This window comes from Dermatophagoides pteronyssinus, unplaced genomic scaffold, assembly GCF_027571235.1.
Source record: "Dermatophagoides pteronyssinus isolate colony J.1.1.1.1 unplaced genomic scaffold, Derpt_VIB-CSIC_2022.12 sq0019, whole genome shotgun sequence".
Taxonomy (NCBI): Eukaryota; Metazoa; Arthropoda; class Arachnida; order Sarcoptiformes; family Pyroglyphidae; genus Dermatophagoides; species Dermatophagoides pteronyssinus.
In genome coordinates this window covers 287,666-310,314 of record NW_027461543.1, presented here as the reverse complement: position 1 = coordinate 310,314, position 22,649 = coordinate 287,666, and the positions used below count along the sequence as shown (strand labels likewise).

General features: G+C 30.4%; 4 protein-coding genes and 1 long non-coding RNA gene across 6 annotated transcripts; 2 read left to right on the top strand and 3 right to left on the bottom strand.

Moving 5' to 3' along the window:
- The first annotated feature begins 723 nt into the window (after window positions 1–723).
- LOC142645706 (uncharacterized) lies at window positions 724–3,160 on the top strand. Its single transcript, XM_075822670.1, has one exon. The coding sequence runs from the start codon at window positions 772–774 to the stop codon at window positions 3,040–3,042; it is 2,271 nt and encodes a 756-aa protein (XP_075678785.1). The 5' UTR covers window positions 724–771; the 3' UTR covers window positions 3,043–3,160.
- An 807-nt stretch (window positions 3,161–3,967) lies between these two features.
- Window positions 3,968–9,176, bottom strand: Pex5 (peroxisomal biogenesis factor 5). Its single transcript, XM_027340338.2, has 2 exons — window positions 8,142–9,176; window positions 3,968–8,077 (listed from the first exon to the last, which is right to left on the bottom strand). Exon 2 carries the CDS (start codon window positions 7,994–7,996, stop codon window positions 5,522–5,524), a length of 2,475 nt encoding a protein of 824 aa, XP_027196139.2. The 5' UTR covers window positions 7,997–8,077; window positions 8,142–9,176; the 3' UTR covers window positions 3,968–5,521.
- A 93-nt stretch (window positions 9,177–9,269) lies between these two features.
- Window positions 9,270–10,726, bottom strand: LOC113790649 (uncharacterized). The gene has a single exon (XM_075822708.1). The coding sequence runs from the start codon at window positions 10,673–10,675 to the stop codon at window positions 9,278–9,280; it is 1,398 nt and encodes a 465-aa protein (XP_075678823.1). The 5' UTR covers window positions 10,676–10,726; the 3' UTR covers window positions 9,270–9,277.
- A 4-nt stretch (window positions 10,727–10,730) lies between these two features.
- Window positions 10,731–11,930, top strand: LOC142645715 (uncharacterized). Its single transcript, XR_012846780.1, has 2 exons — window positions 10,731–11,249; window positions 11,312–11,930. It is a non-coding gene; the product is annotated as an uncharacterized LOC142645715 (long non-coding RNA).
- Window positions 11,931–12,326: 396 nt separating this feature from the next.
- LOC113789497 (uncharacterized) lies at window positions 12,327–21,157 on the bottom strand. Of its 2 annotated transcripts, none has more exons than XM_075822706.1 (3): window positions 19,469–21,157; window positions 18,648–19,123; window positions 12,327–13,631 (listed from the first exon to the last, which is right to left on the bottom strand). In XM_075822706.1, exons 1-3 carry the CDS (start codon window positions 20,892–20,894, stop codon window positions 12,615–12,617), a joined length of 2,919 nt encoding a protein of 972 aa, XP_075678821.1. In that variant the 5' UTR covers window positions 20,895–21,157; the 3' UTR covers window positions 12,327–12,614. The 2 variants fall into 2 exon arrangements, with proteins under 2 accessions (XP_075678821.1, XP_027194842.2); XM_027339041.2 differs by having other exon boundaries at window positions 12,329–13,631; window positions 19,466–21,157.
- Between the last annotated feature and the right edge of the window lie 1,492 nt (window positions 21,158–22,649).

Here is a 22,649-nt window from a genome sequence, read left to right as displayed (position 1 = left end):
ATAAAGATTTGATCAAAAATGAAAAAAAAAGTTTTATTTTGCTTAAAAGAGTTCAAACATTGATGATTATCGCAATGAATGGATTGTTTTTGTTTTTGAAACACACAGAAACGAAAGAGTTAAATTTTTTAATGAATCAAAAATCATTGTTTTTTTTTCTTAAAAAATTTCCCCTATCATCATCATCATGATGAAAAAATTTTTAACAACCACCCACGCTTTGTCCAATAAAGACAAGATCAAATTGGCCGAAAAAGAAAAATTTTCCAATACAGCACACACACACCACATAAAAACTAATTTGCTCTACTTTTTTTTTGTTTCGTTCAAATGAAAAGATTATATATTCGGGTTTGGTCATGATTTTTATGATTTCCAAAATGAATTTTGCTTTGTTTTTGTTTTTATTTTGTTGGAAAAACTTGACCAAGTAATTTTTTGATTTCATTTTCTCCTTGGCGACCAATCAAGTTTTTCGGTTTTGTTGTTTCTCAGTCTATAGTTGTCCTGGACACAAACTGAACTGACCACAAAAATTAACACTTAGACATTACCAATAAACAAAAAAAAAATTGTTATCCTTGGCCAGATTTTAATCAGGTTAATTTTCACCTATATCAGATATGCGCGCGCAAACGGTTACATTTTTTTTGAAATTTATCTGCATTTATTGTAATACGCATGCGTCGTTTCAAGTTTGGATCAAAAAATCTTCAAAAAACGGTTTTTTTGAAGAATTTTTTCCAATTCAAAAATCGCCATTGTCCAACGATGAATTCATCTAAACATCCGCAAATGGAAAAACTACAACAGCAACCGTCGAATGATAATCAACAACAAACGAATATTGATTATGAATTAAAATTAGCTAGACAATCACATTCGAGACGAAAATCCGAAATAAAACCACGTCGTGATAATAAAAATCCGAAAAAAATGTTGAAAAAATTGGAAAATTGTTGCTGTAATAATTTACAAATTATCAAATATATCTTGATCATATTGGCTATTATTGGATCATTATTTGGTTCGATTTTGTTGATTATTGCAGGTGATCCACCATTCAATCAAGGTGAACTTTATCAACATAGTGATTTAATGCGTTTGGTTTATGGTATACATCAAAATCTTTTGGATGTTAAATCCGCGACGAATGCAAATGCAAATTCAAACCAAAAACCGACGACAACATCTTCGGTTTTTGTTCCAGCATTGATTGAAAAACGTGATATCCACGATCAACAAGATAAATGGAAAGAAATATTTCATCTGGACACGTTGAAAGATTTAGCAAAATCTAGTCGAAATCAACTAATTCTGTTGAAAGAAAATCAATTTGGTCAATTTTTACAAAAATGGCTTCCAATTAAACGTTCAGATTTTCAATCCAATGATCCAATATTGAATGATTTGAATTTTTATTGGAATAATTATTCAACATTTCAAGTGGCATTCATAACCCTGTTGTTATTATCAAACACCCTGTTGTTGTTGACATGGATTTTTTTTAAATTATTGAAAAATTTTCAAAAATCCAGACAAAAATCTAATGATCAGATCGATGGTGATCAAATGGATGATCAGAAATCAAAAATATCCGAAGGAAAACAATTCATCAACGAGCAAATTGGACAGGTTTCCAAACAATTTAAACAAAATTTTCGTGAAACAAATATGAAAAATCGTTTATTTTGGTTCAGTTTATTATTTCAATTCGCATTGATTGTTATTCTATTATGTCGACCAAATTTTTTCATTATTGTTTTGCATCAGGTTTGTTTTTTACTTTTATCGGTTGGATGTTTAGCAAGTACATCGATCCGGTCGTTGAAATCCACAAAATCTTCGGCAAAATCTTCTTCGAAATCCGTATCAAAATCTTCAGCAAAATCACATGGTGGAATCATCATTGATCGACCACCACCACCACCAACACCACCACCATCCGTACGATTAGATATCGAAACTAATGGTGATAAGCGAAATTCAATCGATCAATTTCGACCTTCGATTAACATTGATACAGGTGATATTCTTGGTGATAAGAATGGAACAATAAAAATTCCAACAATATCATCCGGTGAAATACAATCATCAGGTATGACACCTATATCGGTAAAATTACCTGAGGTAAAACTATCAAAACATCATCATCAACATAAAAAACATCATCGTCATAATCGAAAACGATCATCACCACCACCATTATCAGGTGAACGACAATTATTATCCTCATTAATCGAGCATAGTGTTAAAAATGATGATCAGGATCAGAATGATCATCAGAATAATAAATATCCAGATGATAAAAATCCATTTGAAATATCCATTAAAAATCCAATCGAAAATATCAAACTGAAAAATCCATTTGAAAAATTTGAAATTAAAATTCCCGGAATCGATGAAATAATAACCGAAAAAAACAACAATGTCGATGATAATCTCCATGTTGATATCGAGGTTAAGAATCCCGAAATAAAATTACCAAAAATCAATAATTTAATCAAAAAAGATGATGAGATATCGTCGATGGATGTCATCGACAAACAACCCGAAAGTGAATTGGATCCATCATTATCATTATCAGCATCAAAGAATACAGCAGCAATCAAATCGGCCACCAACAGCAGCAAACTGCTTGAAATAAAATTACCAAAAATCGAACCAATCAATGTATCGATGCCCAATATTTTAACAACTTCAGCAACAACAAAAACTGATGATAATCAACATACTACAATTGATATTTCAATCAATCAGAATCCGATTGATAATTTATTATTGATGGAAAACAAACTTTTCGATAAAATTAAGAACAACAACAACAACGACGCTGCTGATAATAATAATCATATTGATCGAAATGATGATGAATATCACGATAATAATCATCATCAAAATCAAACCAAATCGATTAATAAAATTGAACAACAACAACCTGAACAACAACAAGATGATGATGATGAAGAAGAAGAAGAAATTGAACAACCAATATGTTCAGTATGTTCAAATTCACCAACAACAAACCAAAACAATTTTTAAAAAAATCACGATTATCATCATCATCATTATCGATTATGGATCTTTGCTTTTCATCGACCAAAAAAATCAAAAATCAATCAAATTTGAAACAAACAAACAAAAAATCACACAACATTCATCATCATCATAATTAATGTTGCATGACTTAATTCTTTTGTTTTAAAGAAAAAGAAGAAACGAAAATATTTTTATTATTATTAGTTTTATTTATTGTTTATATATCATTGATTGATTGATTGATTGGTTATTTGAACTAAATAAATGCTAATAATGATGATAATAATAAAGAAAAAATCTTTGAATAATTTGAGTTGAGAGGGTTCAACATGATAGAGATGATAAACTGCTGATTGATTAGTTGAAATTAGTTGATTTATGTTTGTCGTTTTGCAAAATTTTCAATTTGCATAAATCAATCGATAATAAATGGATGATGATTATACAGCCACCAATATTGATTTTTCCTGAAAAATTTTTTCATATTACAAGGTGATCGTTACGGATACCCAGGTAACCCGAAAAAAACAAAAACGAAAAGATACCACCACCATACACGCAAATAATTTTGTTTATTTCTCCATTTTGATGATGATGATAATTATGGCCAATCATTAAAAATGCGCGCACCGTGCGTCTCTGCGTTTGATTTCATTGTTGGTTAGTTGGTTGCTGTGATCGTTGTTTCTTCATTTCTTCATTCGAAGATATTTTTAGCATATAAAATGAAATGAAGAGAAAACAGAAAAAGTCAAACGAAAATCGATCCACCAGCACAATGTTCGCACGAAACGAGGCCAGAAAGGTTTTTTTTCTTTTTTTCCCATTTTTGGTTGCCATGTTTATTTCAAAGCTTCTGCTTTCGATTCATGACCAGAATTTTTGTTTTCTGTTTTCTGGTTCACCTTGATTTGTTTTTCATTATTCGTTCATTATTACCCGAGTACAAGTACAAGTATAAAGATAATAATAATGGGTCTAGAATAATATTCAGGGCGTGTTAATGTGGATGAGAGATAAAAATGACACGAACGAACCAAAAAATAAAAAACCGACATCGATAGTATCGATCCCGGGAATGAAATGAAAATGAAATTGGTGAAAATTCATTTCATTTGAGTTTTTCCTCAGTTGAATTTCATTTCAAGTCGTACATAGTCGGCAAAAATAAAACAATGTCCAATTTCAAACATTTATCAATAGCATGGCGAAGATTTTGTCGTCGTTGGTATCGTAAAAATTCTTATTCCGAATCATCATCATCAACGAAATCGATGGCAAAATTACCAGATTTATCACCACGTTTACGACTAATATTCATTATTGTTGCATTCATATTCTTAGCAATTGCTGCATTCATTTTAATATTGGTCATTTTGACAACAAATGGTAATGAATTAGAACCAAATGATAATCATGGTGGATCATCATCATCAACATCAGCAAAATTGCTATTTCGATTAAAACAGATAATCAATAATAATCGAACAATTGTTATCTTTTTATCAACAACATTTGCATTATTTCAATTGATGGCAATCGGTGCTGCAATATTCAATTGGTCGATTGTTCTGTTTTCCTATGTAATAATAACCGGTATTTTCGGTACAATTATCGGCATCGTCGGTATTGTTGGTATTATATTCACTTGTTTACTGATGAGACATGATAATCATCATGATCATACAATAACAATAACTATTGCTATTGTTATATCATTTGTATTTATATTCTATTTGATGACAATACTTGGCTTACGATTAATGGATTATTTTCGTCGACGTAAACGTAATTTAAATGATAATAAAATGGGTAAATCAATAAGAAATTTACGTTTAAATCGTAATAATAATGGTGGTGGTGGTGGTGGTCAAGGTCATGATAATAGCCATTATAATAATCAACAACAACAACAAAATAACCGTAGGCCATCATCATTATATCGTTCAATAAATTCATTATCAATCAATGATCAACAACAATTACGTAATCAAATTGAAAATGGTATCATCGATATTAATATAGATGATAATAATAGTGATGATGTTGATGATAATGATGATTATTATTGTGATAATGATGATGATGATGATCCAAATCAAATGACACAGATATCATTATTATCATCGATACCACCAAAAACCAATAATCAATCATATTTGGTAAAATTTGGATCATCATCATATGCAAATAATTGCTAATTTGAATTGAAGTTTAGTAAATTTATGTTGTGATTTGAAATTTAACGTTAATGATAATGATGATAATTAAAATATTTTGATGAATATTGTAATGAATCTAGATACAATTCATGAAAATCGCTTTCATAATCCATAACTTTTTGATTTGTTGTTTGTAACAATAAATCATTTTCATTAGACATTCGTTTACCATCACCAAAATCATGATCAATATTGATCATTTGTATCTTACAATTCGCTTCATTTATCATTATATTATTACTATCGATACATTTCTGTAGTCAATCAATATTGGATTGATTTTCATGATTACCATTTTCATTATCATTGCCAGCAACAATTTCATCATCACCATCATCTTCTGTTTCTTGTAATTTTGGTTTTTGTTGAAATTCTTTGATCAATAATTCAAGATCACGTTTATCAACTAAATCCAATAGATCAATACGACCATGCATTGACATTGCTGATCGTAATAAACTCCAAATTGATGTTGATGTAATATTATCTCGATTCAGATCGACCATATCTTTAATTGAATCAGCACCAGCATTTTGTAATTGTAATACCGAAAGTAAATGTTCAGCAGCTTCTTCACCAAAACCCATCATCATACATGATATTGCTAGATTATATCTGGCACGTATATAACCTGGATAACGAATTAATGCTTCACGATAAGCAGACATTGATTCTTCAGCTCGACCACCATTAGCTAATGAAGCACCATAACGATTCCATAATAAATAATCATCCGGTCGGGATTCTAATGCCAAACGAAAACAATCAATAGCTTTTTCATATTCACCGGATAGATTATGTAGAATACCAAGACCACATTGAACATCAGGATCAGATTGTTCATCTGTTGTTGATAATTGGGCAGCTTCTATGAATGTTTCACGAAGTGAATCAAATAGGCCATTTGAAAATGGATTTCCAATACGTGCTGTTTTCTGTATCCATCGTTTTGATAATGGTGTTGGACCAAGATATGGTTCATCCGATTCTTTATTAGCTAAATCACGATATTTCGAATGATTATTTAACCATTCTTGTAATGCATTACAAGCTTCAGTTGTCATTGATTCATTTGTAAAACTAGCTGCTAAATACATTAATGAATCCAATATAATTTGTTCATCTTTCGGTTGTAATGATAAACATCGTTTAAATGCAGCAATTGATTTATGATCATTTTCATTTTTAGCATTAGCAATGCCTAATAAATACCATGCTTCAATATTTTCTGGTTGTTGTTTTGCAGCAGCTTCAAACAATAATACAGCAGCTGATAGATCACCAATTTGCATACGTTGTTTACCTTGTTCAATATAATTCTGCGATTCTACTGCATCGTTGTTTTTCGTTTCGGATGATTCATTCGAAGAAACAACAAATGGATTATTTTCCATTAATTTATAATAATAACGATGATCAGATTTTAATAGATTTTCTAATGGTTCACGAATTTGAACAACATTTTGATCAACATCGGCCAATAAATCACCACCAGTCATATCATTTGAATGCCATTCTTCAGCCAATTTCATCCAAAATTCCATATCATCAAATTGATTTTCATAGAAAAAATTTTCATTCATTTTTTGATCATTATCAAGTTTTATAGATGATTTTGTTGCGGTTGTTGGTGGTTGTTGTTGATCTAATTGTTGAGATGATTGGCCATCAGTCATCAACATTTCTCCTTGTCGAATATCAATATCGACAGTTTTTTCTGGTTGAATTTCAACTTTAGCCATTGATCCAATTACTGATGGTTGTTGTAATGGTGGTGATATTGTTGTTTGAAACGATGATGATAATGAAATATTTTCACCAGTTTGATTATTTCCCAACAACATATTAATCAAACGACTTTCTTGATCCGATACTAAATCATTTAGATTTGCATCACTAATTGCTGTTGATGTACCAAAATCTTGACGACGTAAAACTGGACGTAAAAATGGTAGATATGATTGTTGTGGAAAAAATTCTTCAACATTATCAACCGATTGTTGACGATAATTATCATCAATATTTGTTGAACATTGATCAGTTTGAATTTGATGTACTTTTTCATTCAAATCCCAGCTACCATCAACACCACCATTTTGATTTTCCGATTCACCACCACCAACTTGAACATTTGAAACTTTAATTGTTGAACTTTCATCATTATTATTATTATTGTTCAATTCTAATTTCCGTAGATATTCATCAGCCCAATCAACATTCAATTCAGGTAGTTTATTATCATGTTGTTGTTGTTGTTGATTAAAACCAACACCATCATTATTATCATCATACATTAGATTTGGTGCAATTTCATTCCAAAATGGATCCTGTTCAGTTTTCAATAATGAACGAATTGAATCTGGTGGTTGACTAACACCAACAATATTTTGATCATCATCATTAACAGTGGACAATATTTTCGATTCCATACGATTCATTTCATTCAATAATGATTCCATATTGAATGCGGATGATTCTAATGAATCATCAATAATACCACTACCATTACTATTTAATAATAAAGATTCAACAGCCGATGATAAGGTATTATCCGATTGTTGTTGTCGTATCGAATTATCAAATGCCATTGATTCATTTATTATTGTTGTAGCATTAGCCATTGAATTATCTACGGCTGCTGATGATGATGATGACTGGGCAAGCTGACGAGCCAGATCAATCATCGGATTTGTTTGGCCACATTCATTACTTTCCAACATTGATTGAAATGACATTTTTGCTGTTGTTTTTTTTATTATTGCTCTTCAATTTTGAAATTTGTTTTTTTGGTCGATGTTTTTCAATTTTGGATCAATCTAATAAAGAAAAATAAAAAATCAATTTTAATAAAATCTGTTTCAAAACAATCAAATTAATTACCAAAGGTTTACAAGATCTAATCGATCATTTACCGAAAACTGAAAACAAAAAAGGAAAATTTGATTTAATTTTTCAATTTGACAAAAAAAGAAAAAATCTTGGAGTTTCAATTGAGGATGATGATTTGACCAAATATTTTCCAGAAATATTCTTCCGGAATATTCACCATAAAAATGATGCAATAAGCAAATGAAATTGGCCAAGATCAATGGTTTACTGATTTTCATTCATTCATCTTGCGTTTTTTGAATCAGGAACGTTAAATTTATTCTTCCAAAATTTCAAATCAAAATCTGTAGGTAACAAGAAGAAAAAAACACAACGTAGCAATCAAACAAACAAACATTCATCGACCCGAACATCAAGATTCTTCAATCACACACACTCAACAACAATATCACTCACACATCACACAAAACAACGATGATTGGCAATGACGACGACAAACAAACAAACAAACAACGATCATTAATAATGTTCGGTAAAAGATAGTGAGAGAGAGATGATGTTGTTGTTGTTGTCCAAATAGATGTTGCGAAGAAGAAATGGATGCGGCTGCTGTTGCTGTCTTTTATTGATGTCGAATGATGATAATGTGATTGACACATACACACACACAGTGAGAGGGAGAAAGAGAGAGATGCGAAGACACTTTACCACTTCTTTTTTCTTCTTCAACGATGATCGTTGTCGATCGGTCGTCGTCTTATGAAAAAAAAAACCAAACCGAATTCAAACGACAACAAACAAAAAAAAAATGTTCGAATGAGTGCTTCGAGTATTATCTTCGTAATAATGTTTTTCGATTTCGAAAGAGAAGCACTCGATGGAAAAAAAACTTTTGTTGTATAGATCGGATTGATGGAAAATAGAAATTTTTTGTTAACCCTGTTTATATCTCGTGCGCTCACGTGATACAACTGATGGAAAAAAATTGATGATAATTATCAAATAAAGATTCAAATGGAAGATTTTCTCGTCGACGAATTTGATAAATCAAAACATCAACAAACAACAACAATGAACAGATCGAACACAAATATTATTGCCACCACCCCCTTCTTTTTGTTGTTTTAATTTCACCCACCATACCCAGAAGGTGGAAATAGTCGCTAGTCAGGATTGTTTTCGAATTTTTAAAAATGTTTTTTATTTGAAATTTTGTTTTTCTGCTTGTTTTCTACAATCATTTTTTTGTTTTGTTTTGTTTTTGAATGAATAAAATTTTGAATTTGTTGTTCACGTTTCATTCGTATTTGTTGTGCATGATTCATTTCTCGAGATAATTCTGTATCGGATTTTATTAATTCCATTTCAAGTAAATAACGTTTAAAAACATTATTCCAATTATCATTTGGATTTTGACAAATATCATGTAGAATTGATAAGAATAATGTCCATGATATAACGCCATGAAATTTATTCCAAACAATATGTTCTATGGTCGGTAGCCGACGTACTAATATTGATTTTGATTGATTCGCCAATCGATTAATACGATTAAATACTGGATCACGAAGATTACGTGAATAATGACCAGGTATCACTAGAATATTACGTTCATCCAATAATTCGGATATTTTTACAGGTATTTTTGCATTTGGTGTAAAATAGATTAATTTTTCTTCTTTTTTCTGTAATAATTCAATAGGTTTTGTATGATTATGTACAACATATTGATATTGTTTCGGGTCATTCCACCATGTGAAAAAATTGCTAACAATTTTATCAAAACGACTATTTTGATTCGATGATGATCTTTGATGATTACTGCGTAAAAATTCAATACGAAATGGTTGTATTGTACGATATTTATTCATTGCCAACATATAACGTAATTCATCTAAGATTTTTTTTGTTTGAAAAAAATCCTGATCCATTACATAATTCAAATCGATCAATAACCGAGTTGTTGATGGACAATACATAGCCGTACTTGTTAAACGACGATCAAATAAATGTGATGTTGATGAACGTTTCATTTTGGTAAATAAACAATTATGCCATAAACCATATTTTAGTTCACCTTGATTTGACCAGATACCCGATCGATTACCATCATCATCATCATCATTATCTTGATTTTGTTCTTGACGCAATTTATCTAAACGACGAAAATATTTTTCATAAAGTTGACGACGATTATTTATGTAATAATTTATTAATCGATCATCAACATTATTATCATCGATTTGTTGTGATAAAATTTCAAAAATTTCTTCAGATTTTAAATGTAATTTTTGTTGAATTTTCGGATCAAATTCATCAAAATTTAAATTATGTTCATATATACCATAATCAAAACGTTCTAATATTATTGTTATTTGTTTTTTTAAATCATTTAAGGATTTTTTATCAGATGAAATTAATTTCTTTTCCATTAAATCTTTTAAATAAAATTCAATACGATCACCTTGATTATGACTAATCGATAGCGAAGTTATCGATAAATGATTATTATTATTATGGAAAAATTTATCAATTTGTCGTCGATGACAAAATTTAATCGTTGAAATTGATAATTTTCGAAACATTGTTTTTTGCAAAACAAAAACAAAACAACAGCAAATGAAAATTCAAAAAATTCACATGTGTGATCATCCATGGGTGAAAATAGTCGATTCGAATGAATAGAAATCGTCAACAATAGATGGCAGTTGAGCAGCGGTAGTGAGCCTTCAAAACATTCGAAACATTCGAAATCCATATTTTCAACAATGGAAAAAAATGATGAATAAAAAAAATCAACCGAAAATACCCGAATTCAATTCAAAATCACAATCATCATCATCTGAATCTGAATTACCGAACAAGAAAAGAAAACGAAAACAGCAATCGAAACAACGACGAACAAAGAAAACATCTGTTTACATTCCCATTCGAACGAACTGAACAAAGTGACTTGAACACCGATGATGATGATGATTATGACGATATGTATCAAGTGTCAAAAAAAATATGAAAAAAATATCTTGATGGTTATATCGATAATAGAATAACAAGAAAGAAAAAATATATCATATCCTCATCCTCATCATTCATAATGTTTTTCTTTTTTGTTTATAGTAACAAGTAGCAAGCGAAAAATCCATATTTTTTTGAAAAATTGTTGTTGTTATTGTTACGTTGTTTCAAGTGTTTCAAGTTTTTTTTTCATTTTTTTTCTATAGATTCGACAATTGTGAATTGCATCCTGAAACATGTGCATTGCTTCACACATCAACAACAACAACAACAACGATGATGATCAAAAGGTTTTTTATTTTCAAAAAATACGAAAACAAAAAAACATCAGAATCGAATCGTATCGAATGTTGTTGTCGCTGATCAAGTAATTCATTAATCATAATCATCATTATCAAACAAAGAATTTTTGTTTTGTTTTTGTTTTGTGCTTTCTCAATGATAATTTGTCATCGAATTTGTTGGCAACAAAGAAGATAACGCTTTTGTTTTTGAATTTTCTTGACGAATGTTTTTGTCATTATCATCATCATCGTTGGGTCAATCCGAACATCAACAAAAATGTCAATCGCGATCGGTCAAAAGCAAAAACAAAAATTTATGTATGATTTCTACACACAAACTCAAACGACAATCATCATCATTTTCCAATGATATCGATTCCTCTGGAGAGCTTCCCGAAAAACGAAACCACCGAAATTGTTTTTTCTCGATCATCATATAATAACGAAAAAGTGTCAAATGTCAAATGTGTGTTGTGTTGAGATCATAAATGTCACCGAAATATATCAATATGGTGTGTTTTGTTACCACCCAGACAATGATGATGATGAAAAAATATATTTACTGGAAAATGAACCAAATGATCTCGATGATAGAATCGACGACAACAAAATATACGACATGTCATCATCATAATATTCATAATAATTTTCAACAAACAAGATGTGACGACGACCCACAAGAGACTTTAAAAAAAATGGAATGAAAGAAATGTTAGTGAAAGGTCATGTCACGTTTCGTTGATTTTTGATTTCCGAAATTCTTTTCGTATTGTAAAATCATCATTATCATCATCATTTTCGATTGAAAAGTGTGTATTTTTTTCTTCTGATGATGATTATGATGACATAATTATCGATTCATTCATAAAACACACACATAGTGAAATTTTTCTTAATTTTTTATTTATATTTTGATAGTTATTATATGTATAGCTACAGAATTTTTTCAGTTTTTTTCGTTTCAATGATTTTATCATCATTTGAAATTATTATCATCAAATTTCAATCAAAAAAAATCAGAAAATGGACGTAGAGATAGCAAGAGAGATATATAATGGATTAGAATGTAGGAAACAAAAAGGGTCAATAAGGTAGAAATAGAATTCGATGATGATGATTTGGGCCATTTGAAAAGATTTTATCATGTTTGATGATGATGATGATAATGATAATGACGACTATTTCAACTCAACCAACAAAAAAAAAAATAATTTTTTTTTGAAATTCAATTAACATCAACATTTAATGATTTTGATTCATTTAAATTAATCGATGATAATCTTGATGATGATGTTGTTGTCGATGTTGCTGTTATTGTTGATGTTGACGATGTTGTTGTTGCTGTTTTTGTTGATGATGATGATAATGAACCATCACCATTATCAAATTCATCATCATTATTATTATATGAGCTATCATTATTTTTATTTAATCGATTTAAAAATCGATTATTTGTCGTCGTTATCAAATGATGATGATGCGAATGATGTTGACCACCAATTGGTGATGATGATGACGATGATGATGATGATGAAGATGATAATCTTGGTGGTGATAATTTATTCGAACTAGTTTTTGTTGAATAATTTCGATGATTATTTAATGTCGTTGATGATGATGGTGGTGGTGGTTGTTGTTGGGGGGATGAAGGTTGTGATGTACCATCACCACCACCACTAATACCTAAACGATGTTGTTGATAAACAATTGCAGCAGCTGAAAATGATGGTGGTGGTGGTGGTGGTGATGTTGATGATGGATAAAGACCAGAAGTTATTGATCCATTATCGATTGCATTTGTTCCAAGTAATGTTGTTGTTGTTGGTGTTGTTATTGAATCGGATGTTGATTCATCATTTCCAATAATATGACCAATACTATTTCCACCTAATGTTGATGTTGTTGATGATGTTAATGTTGACCATGGAAATGTATTTTTAGCTGCAACTGCTGCTACTGCTGCCGCTGCAGCATGATGTTTAGCTGCTGCTGCTGCTGTTGTCCAACCATTTGCATATGCAGATTGATAACCACTATATAATGATGATGGATCATGATGTTGATGATGATGATGTGAATGTGGATGCGGATGATGATCTAATGTTGGAATCAATCCATTAAAACTAGCTGCTGCTGCTGCCGCTGTTGAAAAATTTGTTGCAGCCGATGCTTGTCGTAATTGTTCAGCGGCTACATTACGTTCACGTTTACGCCATTTTGCACGACGATTTTTAAACCATACCTTTTTTTTAAAAAAAATCGCAAATCAAAAAAAAAAACAAAACATTATTATTAGTCATCATCATAAATTTTTAATTTTCTTTTCGTAAAAATTCTCATTAACATCATCAAAATCATAATTAATGTTCGGTTGGTTAACATCATCATCATATGAATTTTTAATTAAGGTAAAAAAAATTCTCATTAGCAATGAGTAACCAAACAGAGGAACAAAAAAAAATAATGACTTTTTTCTAGCAACTATTTCCACTCAAAGATGATTATTGTCTGGAAATAGACAATTTGATTGTGAATTTTGGAAGATTTTTCTGTTTTCTGATAAACATTTTCTTCTTTGACATTAATCGAAGCTGAAAATTTGTCAAATTGATCAAACGAACATTCGTTGAACAGATACAAAAGCGAAAATAAAGATTAGATAATGCAGCTTTAATGGGTTTTTTTTCAGAGATAAACTTATTCGCGATTTGGATCCGTCAACAAAAAAAAAGGTCACGTGTGTGTGTCCATCATTGGTGTTAGATCGGTGTGTGTGTTCTGTCAATCTTTTTTTTGTTTTGAATTTTTTCGATACGAAAAATTTGTTCAGGAGGCAATTGTTGTTTGAACGAGGTGATTTGTTTTGCTGGTTGAATGTTTTGTTTGGCTTATCTTGATCTTGATAGTGAAGTGTTGAAAAACATGGCAAATTCAAATTTGAAAATCTAATTATAACGTGTTAACTGAACACTTTTTTTTCTGATTCAAAATGCAAAGATAAAAATCATTTTTGTTCATTTCGTTTCGTTTTTCCTGATTTAAAATTTGAAATGAATTTTAAATGTAAATTAACATTTGTTTTCCAACCAAAACAACAACAACAAAAATCCGATCAATTTTGACCAACACCAACAGTTTCTCAATCGATGATCATCATCGATTCAATGTATTCCCAAATCGTTATTTATTTATTTATTTAGATTCTGTCGATGTTGGTGTTATGTTAATCGATCACGAAAATGTTTCAATGATGATGATGATGATGATGGTCAACGATTGATTGATTGATCGATCAAAATAAATTCTTTTCCAAAAATGGACTTTTGGTTCAATTCAACCAATTTCATCATCATGATGATGATCGGGTTGCACGCAAAAACTTTTCGAAAGATTTTCGTGAAGCACATTGACATTTTCTCTGATTTTTTTGGTTTTGGGCGCGGGTATGTTTCTCTCTGGCTTTCGGTGCGTGTGCAAAAAAAAACAAAGTTGACTGACTCATTTTCATCCAGTCGAAAAAAATCCAAAATGAAAATTTTGGTTTTTGGTGTGATGATGATGATCATTTTTCTAATTAACTTTATTAAATGAATAAATGAAAAACAAGAGTGAAAAACACTGATTTACACTTGCAAGTTAAATGAATTGAATGTTACTGGATCATGGTTGACTCATCACATGATACAAATTCGTGGGTCATTCATTCATTCATTCATTCATTCTTTCCAATAGGAAAATGAAAAATCAAATGATTTCCAATCAAAAAATGTCATTCGACAAAAATATATTTAAAGGAATCTCTCTTTTTTTGCCAATATTTGAATCAATATTTGAGCTGTTTTTCTACTATTAACACGGCCGCCGCCGCCGCCACCAACAGCGGTTAATATTATCATCATCATCATTCCAGGATGATGATGATGGAACACATATCACACACTATGCATATTGAATTTTTGCACGAGCGGTGATGCTTTTTTTGATTTTTGATTTTCGGTTTTCATTTTGAATCCAGCAAAAAAAAAAAAAAAAAAAACACCGGGTGGCCATTTAATTAAACCAACCAGCGAATCAAACCAAACACACACGCCAACTATATTATTATTTTTTTTCGGGTATCATTTATTTTCAACAACAACAGAGAAAATGACTATTTCTACCCTCAGTGATGCTGTACCCGGTAATATTTTTTGACGTTAACAGTTTTTCTTTGATGTTTCGATTTCGGTTAATTGAGATAAATACCCCTGTGAATGAAACATCCATTGGTATTCCATACACCACCACTATTTCTACTTAACGATAAAAATTTTCAAATAAGAAATTCAATGATGAAAAATGGCGATTGAAAATAAAAAGGAAATTCTTTGATACTTTGTATCAAAGTTTTGCTGCTGCTGCTGCTGTTATTAAATTTTGATACAAAACAAAACGAAATATTCAATGAATGTCAAACATACCCAAACACTAACACCGAGTACATAAGAATTACGTAAGGAAAACACGACCTTTGCCACATTTTCTTAGGTTTGTTGTTTGCTGTGTTTTGTTTGTGTTTTTTAATGTTTTTTCATTATCATTTGTATGATGTGTTTATTATTATTACCTTTGATATCTTCATACATTCAAATGAATCGAAAATATATTGAAAACGAAAATCAAAAAATCAAATAAAAATATGATCATAAATTATTCACATCACCACCACCATTGATTATATAAACACGCAATCATTTTTTGTGACAGGTAAAAGGTAACCTTTTTGACCTTTTGAATCGAAAACGACAAAATTCTTTATTTTTTTTTTTGTTCGGAATTCCAGGTGAATTTTCTTTTTTTTTTTTTTGGTACCTGCTACCTGACCTTATATGTCACACATATGTCACCACCACCACCCAATAAACAAAAAAATGCAATGAATAAACATATGTAAAACAATTCTGTTTGACTAAACTTGAATTACTTTTGTCAAAAAAAAAAAAAAAAAAAAAATACGTTTGTTTATTTTTTGTATACAGGCGGCTACTGTATAAATATCAAAAACATAAAATCAATAATAAATGAGAGAAAGTTTTTCGGAAAAAAGAAAGAAAGAATTTTTCTTTACCGATAAGATTCGTGAGAATTTTCTCTTTTCTCTGTTTCTATGAATATATAAAAAATCAATTTTCTTTGGATCAAAAATCATTTGATCCTCTCTGATTCTAAAGCCAACTTAATCATCATGATTATTATTCAAGTAATTAAAGGATCATTATTATTATTGATTCCCGATTGATGATGATGGTGGATCATCGGATCAACAACAATAATGTTCATTTGATGTTTGATTTGTGTTTTTGTTTGGTTGATCCACATGGATCTATGGATCTTGTTGGATTTTCATTTGCCGGTGGTATTATTCCATTAAATTTGAATTAGATTCGCTTGTTTTGCTTTTTCGCTTTTCGACTGATCTTATAATCACCTATACTTAAGACAGACAGACAGACGACAGGAATATTTAAAAAAAGGATTTTTTGTCGGTCTGATTGTGTGTAAATAGCGGTTTCTTTTCGGCTTTTTTGCGTTTCAAACCGCAACCGAGATAGAGAAATCGATTCCAAAAAAGAGGAAAAAATGTTTAAAATCCATCATCACCACCACCACTGACGACTATTTTGATCCACATGATCCAAAAAGTAATAACCACTCATATTTTTGGAGTGGTAATATGTAATGATATGTAAGATTTTGAAGAAGAAAATAAATCCCCATAAATGAAAGGGGATTTAAAAAAAACTTTGTATGTAATTTTCTTTATCATGTGTCATCCATTTTAATGGTGATCATCATTATTTTGATGATAACTAAATCCCTTTTTTGAAAATCCAAAATGATGATGATGATTTTATTCAATGTTTTTGCTTCCTGGAAACTTTTTCAAAAAAATTTTTCTTTGAAAATCTTTCTGGAAAGTTTTTCTTTTATTTGATTATAGCAATCATCAATCTTTCATCAAATTTTTTTTATTACATTTTACGGATTCGATTTTTACCTTTTTTATCATTATTATCGATAAAACCTGATCAATATTTGATAAATTAATTGATTGATTGATTTGGCAAAAATATCAATTTTTTGATCAAATCAATTTGTTAACACTTTGTTATCATCATACACTTAAAAATCAGATTGATAAAGTGAAAAAAGGTGTCAAAATCACCTTTTTTTTTGTTTGGTAGCAATCAAATCAAATCAAACAAAGAAAGAAATGTAATTTCACATTCAAAATCAATATTTGATTTATCAGAAAAACATACATATCGATATTTTCCATTTTGATTAGATTTTTTGTATGGAAACCCAAAAATAGCGGGAGGAGAAAAAAAAACCCAATATTTTAATCGATTTGTTTTGAGTAAAATGATCAGTAGCAAGTTACATTGTCAATTTTCTCTACCGGATCATCATTTATCATCGTCATCATTTTTGTTTGGTTGATTGATTGATTGTTTGGCGCCATGTTTAATTTGCAAGTGTCAAAAAAAATGGTAAATCGAGGAGATTAAAATGATGATGTTTAACACGATGATAATCTAAATTCTTTTGTTATGTTTTTTTTTTGCTAATCGAAATCGTTTTTTTGGCTCGTTTTTTCTTTTCTTTTCTTAATCCTTAATAATATCATAATTAAGATACAATCATCATCATCATCATCTTGTTGTTGTGCTACCTGTATTTACTGATTAAATACAGATAGCCTATTTTTTTGCCTGTCAAAATTTTGCTTTGAAATTAATTAAATTTTTGAATTTTTTTGTTTCTCAGGTAAATGAAATTCTTACACCGAAAGAGAGTAAGAGCAATGAACCTTTTTTTCTGGTTAACCCTAATGTCGCCATTGCTGATGATGACGGAAATATCTTTGATTTGATTTGATTGATTGATTGAATTATAACCCCCTTGTTTCTTTTTTGCAATTTTGCAAACTGCGGTGTTTCATTTGTTTTGTTTGAATCAATTTCGGTTTATTAATTAATTAGAGAAAAAGAAAGTAAAAGAAAAAAATTTTAATGGCGCCATAATGACGCCTTAGTTGCCTCACATCAACATCAAAATTTAAATAATAATTTTGAATGATTTATGACGACTATTTTGACTAAATTTGGCAACAATTTTGTTTTCTTCTGTGTGTCTTGTCAAGTTAGGTTAATAATAGAATTATGGATTTTCAGGAAAAAAAATGAAAACAAACCAAACAAGCAAAATAACCTACCCGTACTCTTGGTTCAGTTAATGATGTCCAATTAGCAATCTCTTCACGTGTTGCCATATCTGGATAACGATTACGTTGAAATGTTGATTCAAGCTCTTGTAATTGTTGTGATGTAAAATGTGTTCGTTGTCTTCGTGTTCGTTTTTTATTATTACCATTTCCATGATTTTTACCACCACTGACAACAACATTACTACCACCACCACCACTGATAATCGATGATAATTTATCATCCGAACCAGAACCATCATCAATATCATCATCATCGATATCATCATATTGATGATGATGATGAAGTTGTGTATCCGGATGTTGTTGTTGTTGTTGACTAGTATCGGCTAAATTTTGTAATGGTTTTTCTATCATTGATGTTATTGTTGTTGTTGTTGTTGGTGATTTTGTTGTTGTTGTCGATGTTGTTGCTGTTGTTGTTGTTGAATGATTTGATGATGATGTTGAACTGGAATTTGATTCAGCTAGAAAAAGGACAAAATAAACGAAATTTGATATAAAGACTTTTTGCTTTTGGTTTCTGATTAAATTTGTCTCCGGAAAAAAGAATTTCTCCTAATTCAAAAAAAAACTACCGATTTTCAACAAAGGTCAAATTTGTAATTTTACAAAGAAAAAATTGTAAATTTTCTTTGTAAAACAAACATTTATTTTCCAAAAAACAAAATGACCTTTACCCTACTACGTTATCCTGTATCCTAGAAATGTTCATAAGTGTTAACTGTATTCAATGTCTTTGTGTAAATATTTTTCTTGCAAGAAAAAAGATGGATCAAATATCAAAATTTCAAAAAAAATCAATTTACCACGTTTTGATTTCATAATAGGCAATTCCAATAATGTTGTACTGGAACAAATTTGCTGCTGCTGCTGCTGTTGCTGCTGTTGTTGTTGTTGATGATGATGATGATATAATGGTGATGTAAAATGTTGAAATAAATTCGTTGATGATGATCCATTTATTGATTGTTGTTGTTGGTGTTGGTGGTGATATTGTTGTTGTTGTTGTTGATGTTGATGAAGATAATTTGAATGATGATTTGATGATAATTGTTGTTGTTGTTGTTGAAGATTTTGTTGTTGTTGTTGTTGTAAATGAAGATGATGTGAATTTGAAGATTCATTATTTGGATGATAATGTTGAATTTGTTGTTGTTGTTGTTGATGTGAATGATGATGATGATAATCATTTGTATTGACCATAAATGATGATGAATTTGATTGATTTAAACCGGTTGAAGAATGATGTTGTACAGAAGCAGCAGCAGTAGCAGAATTACCTGTTCCGGTTGGATTTAAAAATGATGCGGCTGCTACAGCTGCTGTACGCATCGATTCATATGATAAATGATGAAATGGTGATGTTGCTGTATATGGTTGTATTGCTGCAGCAGCAGCTGCTGCTGCAATTGCTGTTGATTGTTGATGATGATGATGATTATGATGATTATGATGTGGATGTCCTGGATGTCCAGAATGATGATAAATTGAATTATTTATCGATGAATTATGATGATGATTTTGTGAATGTCCAGGATGATGATATGGTGATGTTAACATTGGATATGTATTTGATAATGATGTTGATTGTGGTAATGATGATATTGGTGATGTTGATGTTGTTGATGATAATGTTGATGATGTTTGATTAGCAGTGGTCACTATTGATGATGTTCCAAATGGAACACCTAATAAATTTGATGTTATTGTTGGTGGTGGTGGTAGTTTTGTTGATGATGCTGGTGATAATGATGATGATCCAACTGGACTTTGACTTGTTGTATCCGGTAATTGTTGTTGTTGTTGTTGCTGAATTGAATTTGAAAATGATATTGATGATGGTGATGGCGAATCTGATTGTTGTTGTTGTTGATGAATATTATGATGATGATGCGGTGAAGATATTTGTTGCTGTTGTTGTTGAAATTGATGCGTTTGATGATACGATTGCGGTGTCTGCGGTTGCGATTGCGGCTGTTGATAATGATGATGATGATTCGATGACATTAATACCGAATGTGGATGTTGTGAAACATATGAATTTGATATTGATGAAAACATTGTATGACCGGTATTGGTTGTTCCATGTGAATGTGGATAATGTGGATGCGAATGATGCGGATTTGTTGCCGCAACAAAATTCATACTAGCTGCTGCTGCTGATGATATTTTTGATAGGTCACTTAAATCCATCATTGTTGGTTCCATTGATGGTAATTGTTGTTCCATCATCATTTTTGATTGATCAATTTTTTTTTTTTTGAAATTAAACACCGCAACAAATACACACAATATGTACACAAAACACTGAAAACACTGATCACAGATGAAATTAAAACAACGACAACAACAATTTTGGATTTTTAGAATCGAAAAATATCATCAATTTGATGATGATTATGAAACGCAAAAAACACCTTACTCACACACATCACCTATTGAATTCCAAATCAAATGCTGGTTTGTGTGTGTTTGGTTGATCAATGATATCTGAAACAAAAAACCTAAGAGAAATATTGATGTTTAACAAAAACATCCTATTTCTGTAAAAAAATTATCTGCGCAAAAATTGCGCATGCGTCGAAATAATCAATTTTTTTTCCTTCTGTTTTCTATTGAAATCAACCATTTGAAGGCGTAACCTTTGAGTGAGAGAGAGAGAGAGAGAAAAAAAAATTCATATAATTCAATGAATTCAATGGTTATTGTTGTCGAAAAAGGTGTGGCCAATTTTCAGTAACTGGCCAATCAAAAGAATCGTGAATGAATGAATTTCGCCAAACTGAATTACCCGAACAGAGAGAGGAATGGGGAAGGAGAATGGGGGGAAACAAATAGAAACATTCCAAGAATTACTGAATTTGAAATCGATTATTTCATTGGAAACTGTAGAAACATTAGATTCCAATAGAATTTTCTTTCTATTATAACTAAATTCTTTACAATCAAATTTACTTTTGTTTGTTTGTTGTTGTTGTTGTTTGGTCAAAGATTTTTTTTAGTCTTTGATACAAATATAGTCAACAAAGTCCATTGGTCAATTTGAAGGAGAAAACAAAATCAGAGAAAGTTTCTTGAAAGAATCCAGGGAAAAATTCCTGAATTCAATTTGAAACAAAATTTGATCGAAGTAAAAATTTTCCCAAAATATTCGCAATTCACTTGTTTTCCGTTCAAAAAGTTTCATTTCAACAAAATGCATCCACATTTGGATAGTTCATGTTGGTGTCCATCATTTTGTCCATGATGTTTTCCCTTCCCTCCATTTTCTATCGGTCACTGTTCACAAGACATATTGACATTGGCAAATGGCCAGTAGTGGGTAATATTCTAATCCACTTTAATCACATTTTTTTCTGTTTCATTTTCTGTTCACTGATCCTGTTCGTTGTTGTTGTTTGGCTACTGGACTTTTTGTTTTGATTTTGGAAAATTTTTTTTTCTCAAAAAAAAGTCTAAAGATTTTTTTTCGACTTCCATGTCACACTGTCATCATTCAAATCAATCAATCAATCAAACGAAGAAAAATTCACAACAACCGTAACATTCATATATATCGTACACAATATTCTCTATTTCCATTTCCGATCATTTTTCCTAGAAAAAGTGAAATTCAAATCCAATATTGACAAAACAACGCAGAAACGTTATTCTTTGTTTGAAAAGAATGAAAAGAAAAGAAAATTCTTACAGAGAATTGTCAGAATTGGAATAACGAGAGAAACATGGTAAGAAAGATTTTGTTTTTGTTTTTGGTGAACCAAAATAAGAAAAATTGTTAGGCAAAATGAAAAACAAAAAACGAAAAGAAATGAAAATGGAAATGAAAAGAAATGGAATCAATCCTGACAAATGTGTCAAAATCTCTTTCGTTCACTTTCACTTTTTCTTCTCTGTAGGGTAACATCCATTTTTTCTTTTAGCCTGCCTGGCTGGCTTGGTTTTTGTTCAAGTTGTGCAGCATCAAATTCTTCGATAGAATGCCATTCC

Coding starts and splice junctions, on each gene's coding strand:
- LOC142645706 (XM_075822670.1), top strand. CDS start 772: ATGAATTCATCTAAACATCCGCAAATGGAAAAACTACAACAGCAACCG.
- Pex5 (XM_027340338.2), bottom strand. CDS start 7,996: ATGTCATTTCAATCAATGTTGGAAAGTAATGAATGTGGCCAAACAAAT.
- LOC113790649 (XM_075822708.1), bottom strand. CDS start 10,675: ATGTTTCGAAAATTATCAATTTCAACGATTAAATTTTGTCATCGACGA.
- LOC113789497 (XM_027339041.2), bottom strand. CDS start 20,894: ATGATGATGGAACAACAATTACCATCAATGGAACCAACAATGATGGAT. Junction 19,124..19,465: donor TATTATGAAATCAAAACGTG/GTAAATTGATTT, acceptor TCCTTTTTCTAG/CTGAATCAAATTCCAGTTCA. Junction 13,632..18,647: donor TAACTGAACCAAGAGTACGG/GTAGGTTATTTT, acceptor TTTAAAAAAAAG/GTATGGTTTAAAAATCGTCG.